This window comes from Hydra viridissima, unplaced genomic scaffold (genome assembly GCF_058129835.1).
Source record: "Hydra viridissima isolate aposymbiotic clone 2 unplaced genomic scaffold, HvirCarnegie_v1 scaffold_1, whole genome shotgun sequence".
NCBI lineage: Eukaryota > Metazoa > Cnidaria > Hydrozoa > Anthoathecata > Hydridae > Hydra > Hydra viridissima.
Genome location: NW_028324300.1, coordinates 25,088,576 through 25,105,185, shown reverse-complemented (window position 1 = coordinate 25,105,185; position 16,610 = coordinate 25,088,576). Strand labels below are relative to the sequence as shown.

Sequence of the window (16,610 nt, the reverse complement as noted above, 5' to 3'; positions counted from 1 at the left end):
AGAAAATGCATATTGCTATAAAACTAATACACAATAACTAAAACTTACCTTTATAAACTGGACAATATTCGTAATCGGAGTTTACTGTCCAAAGTGATTTATCTAAAAAGTGCAACCTTAAAATGAGCAGAAACCTTAAACATTAAAAAATTTGTGCAAACAATAACTTTAACTTCTATTATATAAAGAAGAGTACAGGAAAACTACAATCTAGAGATTATCTGCAAATAAATGAAAAATGTCAAAAAGAGCTAAACTTTTTGACAATAACATTATTTTATTCTTAAAATAATTCTTATTTTAACCTTAAATTAATTCTTAATTTTTTTCTTAAAATAAATTTTATTTTATTCTTAAAATAATTTTTATATTATTCTTAAAATAATTGTTATTTTATTCTTAAAATAATTGTTATTTTATTCTTAAAATAATTGTTATTTTATTCTTAAAGTTAATGTTATTTTATTCTTAAAATAATTCTTATTTTATTCTTAAAATATTTCTTAATTTATTCTGAAAATAATTTATATTTTATTCTTCATAAAATTCTTATTTTATTCTTAAAATAATGTCACTGTCAAAATGATTTCATTCCAATGTATTTATAATTGGAATTCAGTTTCTTAAAATTAATTGGTGAGTAATATTGGTGTCCTGGAAGAGATCGGAAACATGCTGCACAATAAGTTTCATCGTCAATAATCAAACAAAATTTTTGAGCACATATTTTTTGAAAGTATAGCTTTGAACATCGAATTGCGACATTTACTCTGTTATTACTATTATTTTTACTATTATTATTACTATTATTATTACTTTTATTATTACTGTTATTATTACTATTATTTATACTATTATTATTTTTATTATTATTATTGTTAATATTATTATTATTTTTATTATTGGTATTATTTTTTTATTATTATTATTATTATTATTATTATTATTATTATTATTATTATTATTATTATTATTATTATTATTATTATTATTATTATTATTATTATTATTATTATTGTTATTATTATTATTATTATTATTATTATTATTATTATTATTATTTTTATTATTTTTATCATTATTTTTATTAATAATATTATTATTATTATTTGTATTATTATTATTATCATTTTTATTAATAATATTATTTATATTATTTTTATTATTATTATTATTATTATTTTTATTATTATTATTGTTATTATTACTGTTTCTTCTATTATTATTATTATTATTATTTTTATTATTATTATTTTTAATATTATTACTATTACTATTATTATTATTATTATTATTATTAATATTATTATTATTATTATTATTATTATTATTATTATTATTATTATTATTATTGTTTTTATTATTATTATTATTTTTATTATTTATATTATTATTATTATTATTATTATTATTATTATTATTATTATTATTATTATTATTATTATTATTGTTATAATTATTATTATCATTATTATTATTATAATTATTATTATTGATATTATTACTATTATTATTGTTACTAATATTATTATCATTATTATTATTATAATTATTATTATTTATATTATTACTATTATTATTGTTATTAATATTATTATTATTATTATTATTATTATTATTATTATGATTATTATTCTTATCATTATTATTATTATTATTATTATTATTATTATTATTATTATTATTATTATTATTATTATTATTATTATTATTATTATTATTATTATTATTATTATTATTATTATTATTATTATTATTATTATTATTATTATTATTATTATTATTATTATTATTATTGTTATTAATATTATTATTATTACTGTTATTATTGTTATTATTACTGTTATTATAATTATTTTTACTATTGTTATAAATATTATTATTATTATCACCATCATCATTCTTGCTATAAGATCAATATTATCATTATAATTATCATTATTATTACAATTTTTAAAGATTCATATTCAAATAATGAGAAAATGCATATTGCTATAAAACTAATACACAATAACTAAAACTTACCTTTATAAACTGGACAAAATCCATCATTGGGGTATACTGTCCAAAGTGATTTATCTAAAAAGTGCAACCTTAAAATGAGCAGAAACCTTAAACATTAAAAAATTTGTGCAAACAATAACTTTAACTTCTATTATAAAAAAAAGGGTACAGGAAAACTACAATCTAGAGATTAATTGCAAATACATGAAAAATGTTATAAAGAGCTGAACTTTTTGACAGTAGCATTATTTTATTCTTAAAATTGTTCTTATTTTATTATTAAAACAGTTCTTTTTTACTCTTAAAATTGTTCTTATTTTATTCTTAAAATAATTCTTATTTTATTCTTAAAATAATTCTTATTTTATTCTTAAAATAATTCTTATTTTATTCTTAAAATAGTTCTTATTTTATTCTTAAAATAATTCTTATTTTATTCTTAAAATAATTCTTATTTTATTCTTAAAATATTTATTATTTTATTCTTAAAATAATGTCACTATCAAAAAGTTTTTGTTCCAATGTATTTATATGTGGAATTCAGTTTCTTTAAATTAATTGGTGATTAATATTTGTGTCCTTGAAGAGATCGAAAATATGCTGCACAATAAGTTTCATCGTCTATAATCAAACAAGATTTTTTAGCATTATTTTTTTTATATTTTTTTTTTAGCATATTTTGTTAAAGATTAGCTTTGAACATCGTATTGCGACATTTTCTTGCTTTTATTCACAGCGTGCAACTTTTTTTCTTTTTATAAGATTTATAGCCACAGTTTCTTTTTAGTCTTTGTATAGTGTAAGCACTTGTCTTAAATTTATTTGCTGAAATTCGAAAAGAAATCTCCGGTTTTCTGCATAACAAAACATTCTATTCTTCCACTTCCTGATTTTCTTTTGATTGTACCAGTGTCCTTAAATCGTTCTACACAGCGCTCTGTACTGTTTTCAAAGCAATCTGCAGCTCTTTAGAAATTGTTTAGTTTGATACACCAGGATTTTCAACGAGAAAATGCAAAATATTTTGTCGCTTCTTATCTTGATTTGATGACATTTCAAAAACTAATTGTTTTAATAACAGAGTTGTTTAAGTTTTGAATAACATTAATGACATTACAACTTTGCAGGTAATATCATAAGGCTCAAAAGAAACTTTGAGGAGAGTATGCATCAACAGCCTTAAAACGAAAAAAAATTCTCCTGGACACTCTTAACAAAAACTGTATTATTAGGGTACTATAATTCAACATATTTAAAAAATAAACTTAGTGTTTGATAAAACCTTGCTATCCCTAAGGTAACTAAACATTCAAACTGTTTGTAATTAAATAAATTTAATATCTGTTTAAAGGATTATCTTAAATTAATTTAAAAAACTTATTCTAGCTTACTTTTCACGAAATATATAATAAGAGGTTCTATTTTAAAAAATAATTCTAAAGGCTGCTTTTAGATGGGAATATTTATTATCTGTTTAATTATTAATGAAAAATGAAAATTTCTAGAGGAAAAAGCTGAATAACTTGAATAAATTTTTGAATAATTTTTTTTTGAATAAAATTAACAAATGAAATTAATTCTTAACAATTTTTAAGTAATTAACTTCTTTTAGGAAAATTTTACTTTATTTCAAAAAAGTTGAAACTTGTTGGTTGCAAAAATATTTTATGCAAAACAATACATCAGAAAAGAAAACATAGTAAAACACATACTTTATTTAGCAATTACTGTTTTATTTATTATATATCAAAAATTATTTTATTTATTATATATCAAAAAAACAATTAATAGAAAGATTATCCTTTGAAATTTATTTGCCATAAGCTTATTAAGATCTAATTAAGCATAAATGGTTGAAAAATTGGTGTCCAAGTAAAATTTTAAAATGGCATTAACCAAACATACTCAGATAATTTTGATATTCAGAACACAAATTTAGAAAATGTTTTAGAAGTTTATTGTAAATAGAGATTAAACTTAGTTTTACTTATTACTTTTATAATTTCATTTAAAAGTAAAAACAACTAAATACAACTTTCCTCAAAGACAGTAATTAACTTGAATATAGTTGTCATTTTATCAAAAAAAAAAAAAAATTACATTGTATGAAAAGGACCCTATATTTATATTAAAAAACTGTATTTTATCCGAAAATTTTACTAAGTTACATTTTTAAAAAAAAACAGCCTTTACTTCGCTTGAGTAGTTTTTAGCTGCCAATTGTAAATTAAAACAAAAAAACAAAAACAAAAAAACAAAAAAATGAGTTTTTAGTTCATTTTTCAAATTTTTATGTATCACAATTAAATCCACATAATTTTTTTTTTATTTTGAAGTATTATATAGATCAGGAAGTAAATATTTAGCAAATAAAATTAAAATAAGTGTATTAACAAAGTTTCATAATTAGTTTAAATTTGAAATAGAAAATTGTTTTAAAACAGTTCAGACAAAGACAAGTTATAATTAAGCAAACAGACCATTTATGTATTGAAAGAGAATTTTTAAATGTTTTTAAACAAAGTTTCATTAAACTTGTTTTTAGTAAAATTTCAAATGTTCTATTATACAACTTTAAAAATATTCTGAGTGATTCAAAAAGCATTCTGAGAATAATTTGCTTTTCAAATTTATATTCCTCTGCATCGGAATGATAAATTAAGCCATAATAGTTCTTCATGAATAAATGTATGAATAAAAAACACAATCAAAAAAAAATTAACAAACATTGAAAACCTCCAAATTACACTTGTTTGATATTTTTATCTGTTAATAGCCACAAAAACCTTTTTTGTGCTCCCCATAGAAATAATCTTTTTGAAGTTATGCTTACACAAGTATTCATAAGAATTTCTCCAGCCCGACAATCATTAGGTTTTGCAACAAATTTATCTTCTCATACTTTTATTATGAGCTCTTAGAAGAACAACTTATGAATAACAATTTGTTGTCATTTAATTCTACGATCTTTTTCTTATACTCTCACGTTACCATAAGTTGCTCTTACCCTTTTTAACTCCACTTTTGTTTTAGAACTTAAAACTTATTTCTATAATATGATATAATAAAAAATCCATTATTTATTATGTGGCATCTTTTTATAAGGTATCTCTTGACATCAAGAAAAAAAAGGTTATTTTGGGATTGCCATATACGGTTTAGGTTAGCATTAGTTATAAGTGTTTGAATCTGCAACCTTATAAAAACTTAATATTATATATACATCCTGATCTTGTTATTGGGATACTTAATACTAATATTTTAGGGAAAAAAAAGTTAAATTGTGAGAAATCTCAAACCTTGACAACTTTTTATGACTTTTGATATTGCTTAAGCTTGTGATCTTATGTTTAAAGATATTTAAGCAATAACCAAACAATGAGAAAATCCAAATTGGCTAATAACTTCCATACAGCTAATTTTTAACACTGAAAACTTAATACATACCTACTTCATATAAATAATCAAATTCCAACGGCTCTCTCAGTTCTTTCTGTTTCAAATACTAAACAAAGTCAAACGAATTATTTTCAAAAGTGTTATCCACTTTTAATTTTTACTATCATTTTTATTTTTATGCCATAGCACTGAATACTAATACAACACATAACAAAGTTAACTAATTAATTTTTTTTTTTGTGGTTTGAAGTTAGTTTTTTACTGTAAAAAAAATTTTTTTTGCAGTATTTTAAAAAATGACCATTATACAATTTTTATGAGAAAAAAATGCAATAAATTTAAAAAATATTTAGGTTAAATTGCTTATACCACATTTTAGCTTAAAGGAATGAATAAAATTTAATTTAGGCTAACAAAATATTCAAAACTTCATTTAAAACATCAAATACATAATATTCAACATAAGCTGGTGTTCAATGCTTCTTTTTAGCAACAGATTTAGATGACATTCATTTTATTTAATGTGAGTGTATGTAATGTATATATAATGAATCATGTACAATAAAAAAAATAATATACAAAACACAAAAAAAACCTTATCAGCAGCTGAGCAGCTTTGTATTCTTGTATAGATAAATGATGATAGTATAGGTTCTAATAATAAATGATCAACTATTATAGAAACAGCTGGTTTATAACTTGCTGAGTCATTTTGAACTACAAAAGAATTGATACAGTACAATAATAATTTTTATTAAAAAAGTAATCATATGTATGGCAATATCCAAAGTTCAGTGATGTATTATGCAGAGGGATTTTCTTTAATAATAGTTTTTCTTTGACTTTAAAAAATCCATGAAATAAAATGTTATTATACAAGTAAAATACAAATTTCAATTTTTCAGCACTGATACAAAATAAAAGTTAAAAATAGAGTTCAATGAAGCAACACGGAAAAAAGTTTTTTTAATAGGATATTTTTTCTGGAACTTTAATTCTGACTAAGTTAATTAGGTTTTGTTGTCACAAAATTATAAAATACCACAAACAACTAAGTTTTGATACTGAATTTTTTTCCTGGAAAGAAACTATTAGTTCAGGGACAAAACTTGTGGTGTAATTAAAATCATCTTTCATAAATTCATTTATTTAAAAAATAATTTAAAGGAAACAACATGATTATTTTTATTAAGCTTTTAAACTTCAGGGTAAAGTTTTTTTTAACCTAATGATCTTGTGTCAGTATAAGTGATGCGTAAATAATAAAAACACAGCAAAAGTCTTTTGCTCCAATGGTATCTTTGAATTTCATCTTAAATCACAAACATTTACTTTTCTGCAAAGTCAACCAAGACAATACAGCAGCCTTTTGCCAAATTTTCTTTTTGCTGCATTTGGTTTCTTGCCTGACATTTTGCAGTGTAGAAATGAGCTGTTAACTTGTCTATTGCCTTGGACAACATTAGTTTGCATTCTTCAGTTGTTGGTTTCTGACTGATTAACACTCTGCAGTCTGTAGTCTGTCACTGATTAAACAACATCTCCATACCAGCATTATTGTCAAATAATTGTCCCTGGACAATTAGAACATTTATGAACCATGCACTTGTTACTTGTAACATCACAAACAATTTTTTTTATCAGATATTTGTAGATACATTTCCATTGTATAGAATTGATTAAGAGTATTATAATTATAATTCCATTGTATAAAATTGGTTAAGATTATTATATTTTGATGATTGATACATACACAAACATGAGTTCCTGATGCTCCAACAGTTATACACCATTTCAGTCTACAGTCTTTTAAACTACAGAGTTTGGAAAACCTAATAACCTCTTGAGAATGTTTAGTTTTAAAAGAAAAAAACTAGTTCTTTAAGATTACATAAAATCAAACAATTGTGCATGTGTTGGTTACTACCAATACTTACATAATCTTTTTGAAGAGGCTTTTACCTGATAAATTTATTATCATTAAATCTTATTTCAAAAAATGTTTTTCTTTCTTGGTGTTTGGAACTGCAAAAATCCCATATTTCCTTTAGATGTGTGCTTTTGAATTTTGTTTTTTTGTGAAATTTCCTTTTGAAATATTCTTTTTACACTTCAAAATTGTTTTTCTAACTTTAATTTTAACTTATTTTCAGTTTATTTTTGCACATTCTTTAACCTATTTTTATCTTAAATAAATTAAAACCAATACAAAAAGAACTAGAATTTCCTTAAGAAAAAATGGTTCAAACTCTGTTAAACAGAGCTCCTGTTAAGTGCAGCTCTTTGCTGAGTCTGTTGAAAACTGTGCTATAGTATCAGTGCTAAAGGATGGATAGCACAATTTTAATGCATTGACTAAAAAATTTTGCTACTGTTACCAACTCCTCTAAAAATTATCCTCATTTGCTTTTGCTTGCTATTCATCATAGCCCTAGGACACATGAGGTGGTTAATATTGTTTGTGAGAATGACACAAGGCTTATCACATCTCCACACTGTAATCATAAACTTCAGCCATTAGACCTTACTTTTTCAAATCTCTAAAAATAATTATTACAAGGCAGGAAAATGAACACTTAACATTCCAGAATGCAAAATATCTTTTTTTGAAGTAGTCTATACTTAAAACTACAGAATTGATACTTAAGCTAAAACTCTAAGCTTGTTTCCAAGTTTAAAATAACATAAGATTTTTTGAATCCCTACACCTATAAAACAAGGAGCAGATTTTAAAAATAACACCTAACACTTGCCACAAACCAATAGAAAGTATCTTTTTATGAAAAATACTTTTAAATACAAATACTTTGCACCATTTTAGATTTATTGTTTCTTTAGTATGCTTATCAATAAGAATATACCATAATATTTTAATTGAACTGATAAACCAAAAAATCAAAATACTGTATTTCCTATGTATGAAAATTAAATTTAAAAGAGAAATTTAAAGAAGCACTTGATAGAAGAATAATTTGTAGCAGATATTAAGAAAAAATAGAAAGAAAAAAAAAATATTAAAACTTTCAAGTGAAATTTCAATAAGAAACTTAAAGAAGATAAAATATTTAATTCAAATTAGAAATATAAATTTCAAATATGATTTAGAAACATAAACTAGAAAATCAAAGAAGTCTAAATAAGAAACGTAAATTACAAATTTATGTTAGAAATTTGTATTAGAACTTAAAATCAAAAAAATATATATCAGAAATTTAAAATTTATATTAGAAATCTAAAAATGTGTACTTAAAGAGTACTTGGTACTCTTCAAGTACTTATTTTATGCACTTTGTATTTGTACTTAAGCCATAAAATCTGCTATTAGTTTGAAAAAATCTAAGAGTTTTTATATTACTATGTTGCATATATTGAGTATTAAAGTTATCTTTCTGATCATGTTATATATTACAATAAAATCATTAAAATGGCAGCAGCATGTGTTGTGAATTTACCAACAATAAAAGAAACCAAATGTAACCCAAATAAGAATCCAAATTAGAAGTTATTAGTTTGTACTCAGAAGAAAATATATTTGTTTAATTGTGTAATTTACAAATCCACATGCTATTATTGTTGCTTTTGCAATTTTAATGATTTTATTGTAATATATCACATGATCAGAAAGATGAATTTATTGATAATCTATTATTTGTTTTTCATGCAATTTAAAGATCTTAATTTAATAAAACTGATACAAGGAAAACATGAGTAATTTAAGGTTGGATATTGTGCAGTAATTGGATAAAAGGATAATGCTCTCTTTCAAGAGCATTATCATCATAATTCAAAAGATGCAATTGTTGAAACACTTAAAAAGAATAAAAAATCGCTTAAGAACATGCCCCTAAATGCTCATTAGAATAATCTTTAAAGTTACAACAAATTTATAAAAAACTAAAAATAAAATTTCATTAAAACAATAAATTTAGCCAAAAAGTAAGTCTTAATTAATTAAAACTTGTTACCTATTCAAAAAAAAAATCAACTTTCTGTATAAAAAAAATTATTATTATCATTAACTATTTACAAGAGTTTTTAAAAAATAGATCGAGACTTTTGGTGTTGCTTAACATTGAAAACACCTCTTGATAGAACGCTTTTTTTATAACCTTTGTTTTATTTGAAATGTGAGAGATCTTGAGTAATATTTTAATCTCTACTGTGTTTAGAGAACAAAATTTAAGCAGAAAATAGTTTTAATATTATTTAATAAATCTTTAAATAAAAGATTTTTTAAATAATATTAAAACTATTTTCTGCTTAACTATTTTCATTATTTTTTGCAAAAAACAAGTTTAATTAAACTGAAACTGTAATTGACATTTCAAAATTTAAAAGCATTACCAATAGCAACAATACATTTAATGCATAAAACATAAATAAATGCACCTGTTATGTCTGTATCAGTTGATGCAGGAGGTTGAGGTAGTAAAGCCGGTGGTGATATTGGAAGAGGTGGAAGCATAGTTGGTAAAGCTTGTAAAAGTGATTTTGTTTCTTCTTTGATAACTTCTACAAAATTGGATGGAAACACTCCTACTTCTCCATTTAATCTACCTTTCCACCATCCTTCATCACTATCTTCTAAAATTTCTATAATTTCTCCAACTTTCAGTGCTAATTCATCATCCTGCTTAGCATCATACTCAAACGCAACTCTTGCTTTTTTTACAGCGCCAGCTATTTTTACATTAGTTGGTGTTGATGGTTGAGGAAGCGAAATTGTATCTTTTATAACATCAACAAAGTTTTCAGGAAAGACTTCACGTTTCTCATTAATTTCACCCTTACACCACCCACCATCTTGTTGACTAATATTATTTAAAACTTGACCAACCACTAGGGTGTGTTCACCTGGTTCCTCAGCTTCAATTTCAAAAAGCACTTTAGCAGAAATTAAAATAAAAAAAAAGTTTATCCAAAAACTCGATAAAAAAGCTTACAAAAAATCGAAAATGATATATTAAATGCTTGGCATATGTACTTTTTCCTCCTTAAAATTATTTTGATTCACAAATGTGTTATGCTATAAAAGAAATGGTTAAACTTATTTTAATCATTAAGTAGTGTTATATTTAATTTATTATTACTGAACGATTATTTGATGTTGATTAAATATCGTTTTAAAAAACTGATACTTTTTCTGCATCTACATAACGAAATTAAAATCAAAGTTATTTTCAATTATCATTCAAACTATATATCAAATATCAATTATGAACGAACAAAATTTAAAAAGTTTTGAATAAATAGAAAGTATATCTTTATATGAATCACTTTAATGATAAAGAATTTATAGTATTTAAAACAAAAATATATAGTTTTATGATCCACTCTAATAAAAAAAAAATATCTTGAAACGAAATTTTACAAAAAAACTTAAGTCTGCTGGTTTATTCAAAATCTGTCTCAAAATATTTTTGGCTGTAGAGATTAAGTTAAACTATTCATAAATGTGTCAGGAAATCAGTAAAAAAATTTTTTTTTCACAGAAACTGGGAGCCACAAGTGAGAGAAAAGGATAAGCTTTAATAAAAAATCCATACAGGGTTTCACCAGTCAAAGTAAATATCTGTTACAAAACAAAAGTTTGAGGAAACTTCATTTGATAAAATATGCAAAAATCAATGTCAAATCATTCAGACTATGACACTCTTTTATCCCAAAATCAATTGATCTTTACGTTGTTTGTAGCTCATAATAAATAAAAAGTTGCAAAAATTGTAATATAAATATGCATTGATTATTGAGACATTGGCAACTTTGCTGATTCAGCATTTTAGCAACAGCAGAATGATCCACAGCAACTTTGACCTTTAAATTCTTTAAAATGTTTAGATAAAACTTCCTAAAATTTGGTTCCCCTGCAGACTTTTGCTCATAGGATTCAAAAATGACTCTCTTAAGGCTTTGTGTACAGTAGAAATGTTTTGTTTATCCAATTTTATTTAAAAATATTGACTAACAATTTTGGATTTTTGAGCAAATTTGAAACAACTTGTATAATTTTATTTCATTTTAGGATTACTCAAAAAAAATAACCTTTGTTCTTGCTTTTTCTAATTTATGGTTGATCAAAATGTTCTTTCAAAAATCATTAGTGGAGCTTTAATTACATAAATTTTAAGATGAAACACCTGATTATGTCATGCAAAGACGAGTTTTAAATTTGAACTTCTTTTTAATGCTTTATTAATTGGCAACTTTATTAAATACGCTCTTCAATAGTTAAAACTAACAAAAGCTTGCTTTAAAAAAAAATAAATGTATACATTTAACTATTTTCCTTAAAATGCATTAAAAATTATAGGTAAGTTATTTTAAACCGGAAAATCACTCTGCATTTAATAACACAAAACTAGACTTTCAAGGAAGCAATTCTTAATTAAATTATGTGAGAGAGTCAAATAGAAATATTGTGGCAAGCAGATTTGAAAAAAGAATAAAGTTCAATTATCATGAACAATTCTACAGCAAGAATTTTGAGAGAAAAACAACAATAGTAATGGTTTTTGAGAGAAAAATAACATTTGTTATTAGTTTATTGATACCTATTAGGCTCGGTGAGAGAAATAAAAGCTAGTATAATAAATTTTTAGTTACTACAACTATTTGTTTTGTATTATTATTTAGGCAATTAAAAGAGTTTGATTAAGCAAAACTAATACAAGAAAAACGTGAGTAATCCTAAGTCAAGAAAGATAATTATCTAGACAATTTAGACAGTTTAATGTATGTATATATGACTCTTACCATCATAAGGTGCAACTAGAATCTAACTAGAAACTAGTATTAGAATTTGAAGGGTTTTAGTATCTTGTTAGAGCTGCAAAAAAGTTAAAGAAGAACAAGGTATATCATCACCAGGAAAGAAACTTGCAAACCCTGTTTCACCAAAAACAATAGAAATACTAATTGACTTCTATCTAAGCAATGAGTTTTCACAAATGATGTTCAAACTAAAACCATTTTTGAAGATGATATTGAAAGTGCTTTCTAAATGTTTTAAATGTATTCTAACCGTTCTGGAAAGCAATCAAGAAATTAAAAAATCTCTTGAATGCTCTCCAGAACGGTTAGTTTTTTTTTTGTTATGTATAAATTAGTAAACTTTATGTGTAAAATAACCAGCATGTTTAATAAAGGCTACTAGTATTACTTAATCCTAATGAAATTAAATTGCATTTAAAACTACAATCTGCACTGCAACTAACACTTAAGGCAAATCAAAATCTGTGTGTATTCACCACAAAAATACCAAACAACAGTACCGAAAAACAACGCTAGAGTCAGAAACAGTTCCACTTGATGAGTTTATTGGTTTGCTATCCAAAGAATTGATAATCTTACCTCACAATCATCTATACAGCTTAAGCACAAAGTAGCTACCTGAAAAACTGTGAAGAAAATCTGAAGCAGAACGAATGTTTAATATTGGTAAAAGTTATCAGCATGCTGTCCAGGATGAGGCTCAACAGCATCACTGGAGCAAAAGTTAAAGCTCGCTTTACCCGTTTGTACCTTACTTTAAAAAAGAATCATTCCTCAGATAAAAATCTTTTTTTTTACTAAATTCAAGATGATTTAATTAGATGTATCAAAGTCAATCTACTTGATGAATTAAGTGTTTAGTACTTCTTGGATGGCTATGCAGCGCAATTTAAAACTTTAAATTTAAAATTTAAAAACTTTGTTAATTTTTGTCATTTAATGTTGACTGGCTATTTTTTGCTACTAACCAAGATAAACACCATTGTAATTGGTAGGACAGTTAACTGATTAGTCCTCTCAATTCTGAAACAAGTAACTACTGGGCAGATTATGTTAAATTAATAAACTCCATTTTTTAAAAGTTATTTAAAAAATTGCTAGTAGACTGAAAATTCTGATATTCAGTGCTACTTACATGTTGGCTCGCTTTAAAAATACAGAAACTTAATTATCGTAAATTTTGATTTTGTAATGTGTTAAACTGTATAATTATTTAACTATTTTATATTCATTGAAAGTAGATTGAACGTTTAAGTGTACTTCTCAGGGTGTGAGATCTTCTTCGAATTAAATAAAAACAAAAATTTATAAGGTTTTTGTTTTTATCAATCATTCAATCACAAAACCTTCTTTACTGACATTTTAATTGTTGGATAAGTCATACTTTGCTTTTTTTTTTTAGAAGTTGACCAAACTTGAGCACAAATATATTTGCTTAAGAGAAAGGTTCCAGGCACAAATATGCATTATCATTTCGTACATATTAGTTCAAAAACAATAAATAATAAAATATTCAGCTATTATACAATTAATAAAATATTTGATATTATTCTTTTTTTTAAACAAAAAAAAAACATAAGTATATAATTATATTTACGGCTACTGTGTTTTTGGTCACTTATTTGTTTTTATTTTTACTTTTTAAAAAGACTTTAATTTTAATGCTTTACAATATCAAAACCTTATGAAATTTTGGGAAGCTTCCCTTAACCATTATCATCAGGATATTAAAGGTGAAAGTTGTTTTGTTGACTCATCCTTTTTGTCACAAAAATGCTGAATCAGCAAAGATTCAACCATAACAGGATGTCAAAATTTTTTTTAGGATAATTTGAAATGAGATGACCTAATTTATAAAAAAATCTACTGAAAATGACGGCAAGGTTCAGTGTAAACTAAATTTGTCTGGAACAAAAGATGAAGATCAAAGAATTTAATCACAGTTTTTGAACATATCATTCAAAAAATAAATGATTTTCTCAATAACAATAGGATCCTAAAATGATAAGTTTTACTTATCAAAGAAATCTTTACCTAATAGGTTCTTGATTATCAAAAGTATCAATGGTATCAAAATAATTGCAGTCCCAAAAAAAGCACCTCTTTCACTTTACTATAACTGTTACTTTTGTTGTAGTATCATTATTATTATTATTTATTATTATCATCACCATCATCATCATCATCATCATCATCATCATCATCATCATCATCATCATCATCATCATCATCATCATCATCATCATCATCATCATCATCATCATCATCGTCATCGTTATCGTCATTATCATCGTCATCATCATCGTCATTGTCATCATAGTCATCGTCACCATCTTCATTGTCATTGTCATCATCATCATCGTCATCATCATCGTCATAGTCTTCTAGATTTGAATTTTATTTATTTGATTTAATTGATTTAAATTCAGTGAACATGTATCTTTACATTCACGAAGTATCTTGATTAAAAGATTGAAGACTGAAACATTCATGAAGTATCTTGATTCAAAGATTGAAGACAAAAACACCGAACATATTTAAGAAATGTACCAGAAAAAATCTGCGCGTGTTCTGATGTGGTGTTTACGGAAACAGCGCATCATTTTAAATAGCTAATTGTTTTAAAATGTCATTGCATTAATGTTATTCAATATTTAAACAACTCTGTTATTAAAACAGTTTGCTTTAATTGAAATGACATCAAATCAAAATAAGAAGCAAAAAAAATTTTTTGCATTTTCTTGTTGAAAATCCTGTTGTATCAAACAAAACAATTTTTAAGGAGCTGCAGATTACTTTGAGAACAATGCAGAGCGTTGAGAGACGATTTAAGGACACTGGTACAATCAAAAGAAAATCAGGAAGGGAGAAATTTTTTGGATTGCAGTGTTTTTTAACAAAATCAAAAGTATATTTCGTTGAAAAACACTGCAATCCACCAAATTGTCCCGAACTACGTCCCATCAAAAGATATTGGGCTTTTGTCAAAAGAAAACTAAGGTTCAATGTAAAAGAAACCAAAAGCATTAGGAAAAATATAGGGTAGATTAGGGTAATTTGAGCACCTTGGTAATATATAGGGTAGATTAGGGTAATTTGAGCACCTTGATAATATGAGCATACCAAAAGATTTCGTAGATGTAAGCATTGAAGTTAAAGTTGCTTTGTATTTTTTGTATCGACTTTATTTTGTGATAACAGGAATCAGTACAATTAGCGTAAACTTATAAGCAGTAATTAGCGGGTATTATCTAATTAAAACGGAGTTAATTTTTTTGCATTTTTAAAATAATTTCGTCACGCATGAATGTTTCTGTGGTGCGAAATTTTGGTGCAAAAATAATGAAATTAATTTTTTTATAAAGAAAAATATGTTAGCTAAAATCTGTTCTGTTTTTGTTTGAAAAACAATGCATAGAAGCATTTAGCTTTAAAATTTTGAAAACTTGGCTGACCCGAGAAAACTCTTTGGTGGGTTGATAGAGTAGACTCGATGGAACAATAATATCTAATCGCTAAAATTTCTAAGAAAAAGAAAGAAATTTAAGTTCAAAAATTTACTCTTTATTTGATTGAAAATTCTCACTAGTGAAAACTGTGTTTTGCATTTCTACATTACTATTAACAGTATATGTTTGACTAAACTAATCAATCAAACATGAAAAATCGATGCTTTTCCTAAAAAAACATAACCAATTATTTTGTCCTGGAGCAGAATATAAGGCAAAGAAATGAATTAATTTGCTAGAGACAATAAACATGTTTAAAACATCTTTTTTTTTACAAAAATGAAATAATGCTCTGAGTAGATTTCAAATGATGATTGTTTCCTTTGTATGAAGTGTTGCACATGATAAAAAAAACTGTCTACCTTTGGTGAAACATTTGCACTTGTTGCAAGATAGGATTATTTAAAGTTTTGGATTTTTTCTGATAACTTTGGCCCAACTTCATGCTAAAACGAGCCTTAACAACTTCATTAACTTTTTTTAGAGTGTGAATGACTGGGATTGCTTGAATACCTGCTTGGCTCCATGATAAGGCTGTGTGGCAACTCTTATTTCTTCAAGTCATTTAGACAAACTGCGCAAATTTCTTTAAGAAATTTCATAAGGTGATTTACAACTCCCATCATCAAGTGTAGTTCCATGGGAGGCACTAAATCAAGGACAAAAGATTTTTCACAGCTTGATGTCAGAATAGGAGAACGAATGATATTTTTGAAGAGTTTAGCATTTCTCACATCAGCCCAGAATCAATGAAATCTTTGTGGCATCTCTTTAAAAGTTCGATTGTTCGTGGTGAGCCAGTCAGGTGGGGCCTTTTTGGATCAATATCACAAAAACTACTTAGATGCATGCTTGAATGTGATTGAATTCGGCAAACAATATTTGCTATTTTCATATCACATAAAAGCAAAAATTGGGCTTCATGAG

General features: G+C 24.6%; 1 protein-coding gene across 1 annotated transcript in view; it reads right to left on the bottom strand.

The window, feature by feature from the left end:
• Positions 1 to 16,610, bottom strand: part of LOC145193000 (uncharacterized) — an 87,368-nt gene that overhangs the window by 39,223 nt on the left and 31,535 nt on the right. The window contains exons 8-12 of the mRNA XM_090070615.1: positions 9,793 to 10,287; positions 5,999 to 6,057; positions 5,452 to 5,509; positions 2,026 to 2,079; positions 49 to 102 (exon numbers count right to left, since the gene is read on the bottom strand). Coding sequence (XP_089926741.1) covers positions 49 to 102; positions 2,026 to 2,079; positions 5,452 to 5,509; positions 5,999 to 6,057; positions 9,793 to 10,287 — 720 coding nt within the window. The remainder of the gene's footprint in view (positions 1 to 48; positions 103 to 2,025; positions 2,080 to 5,451; positions 5,510 to 5,998; positions 6,058 to 9,792; positions 10,288 to 16,610) is intronic.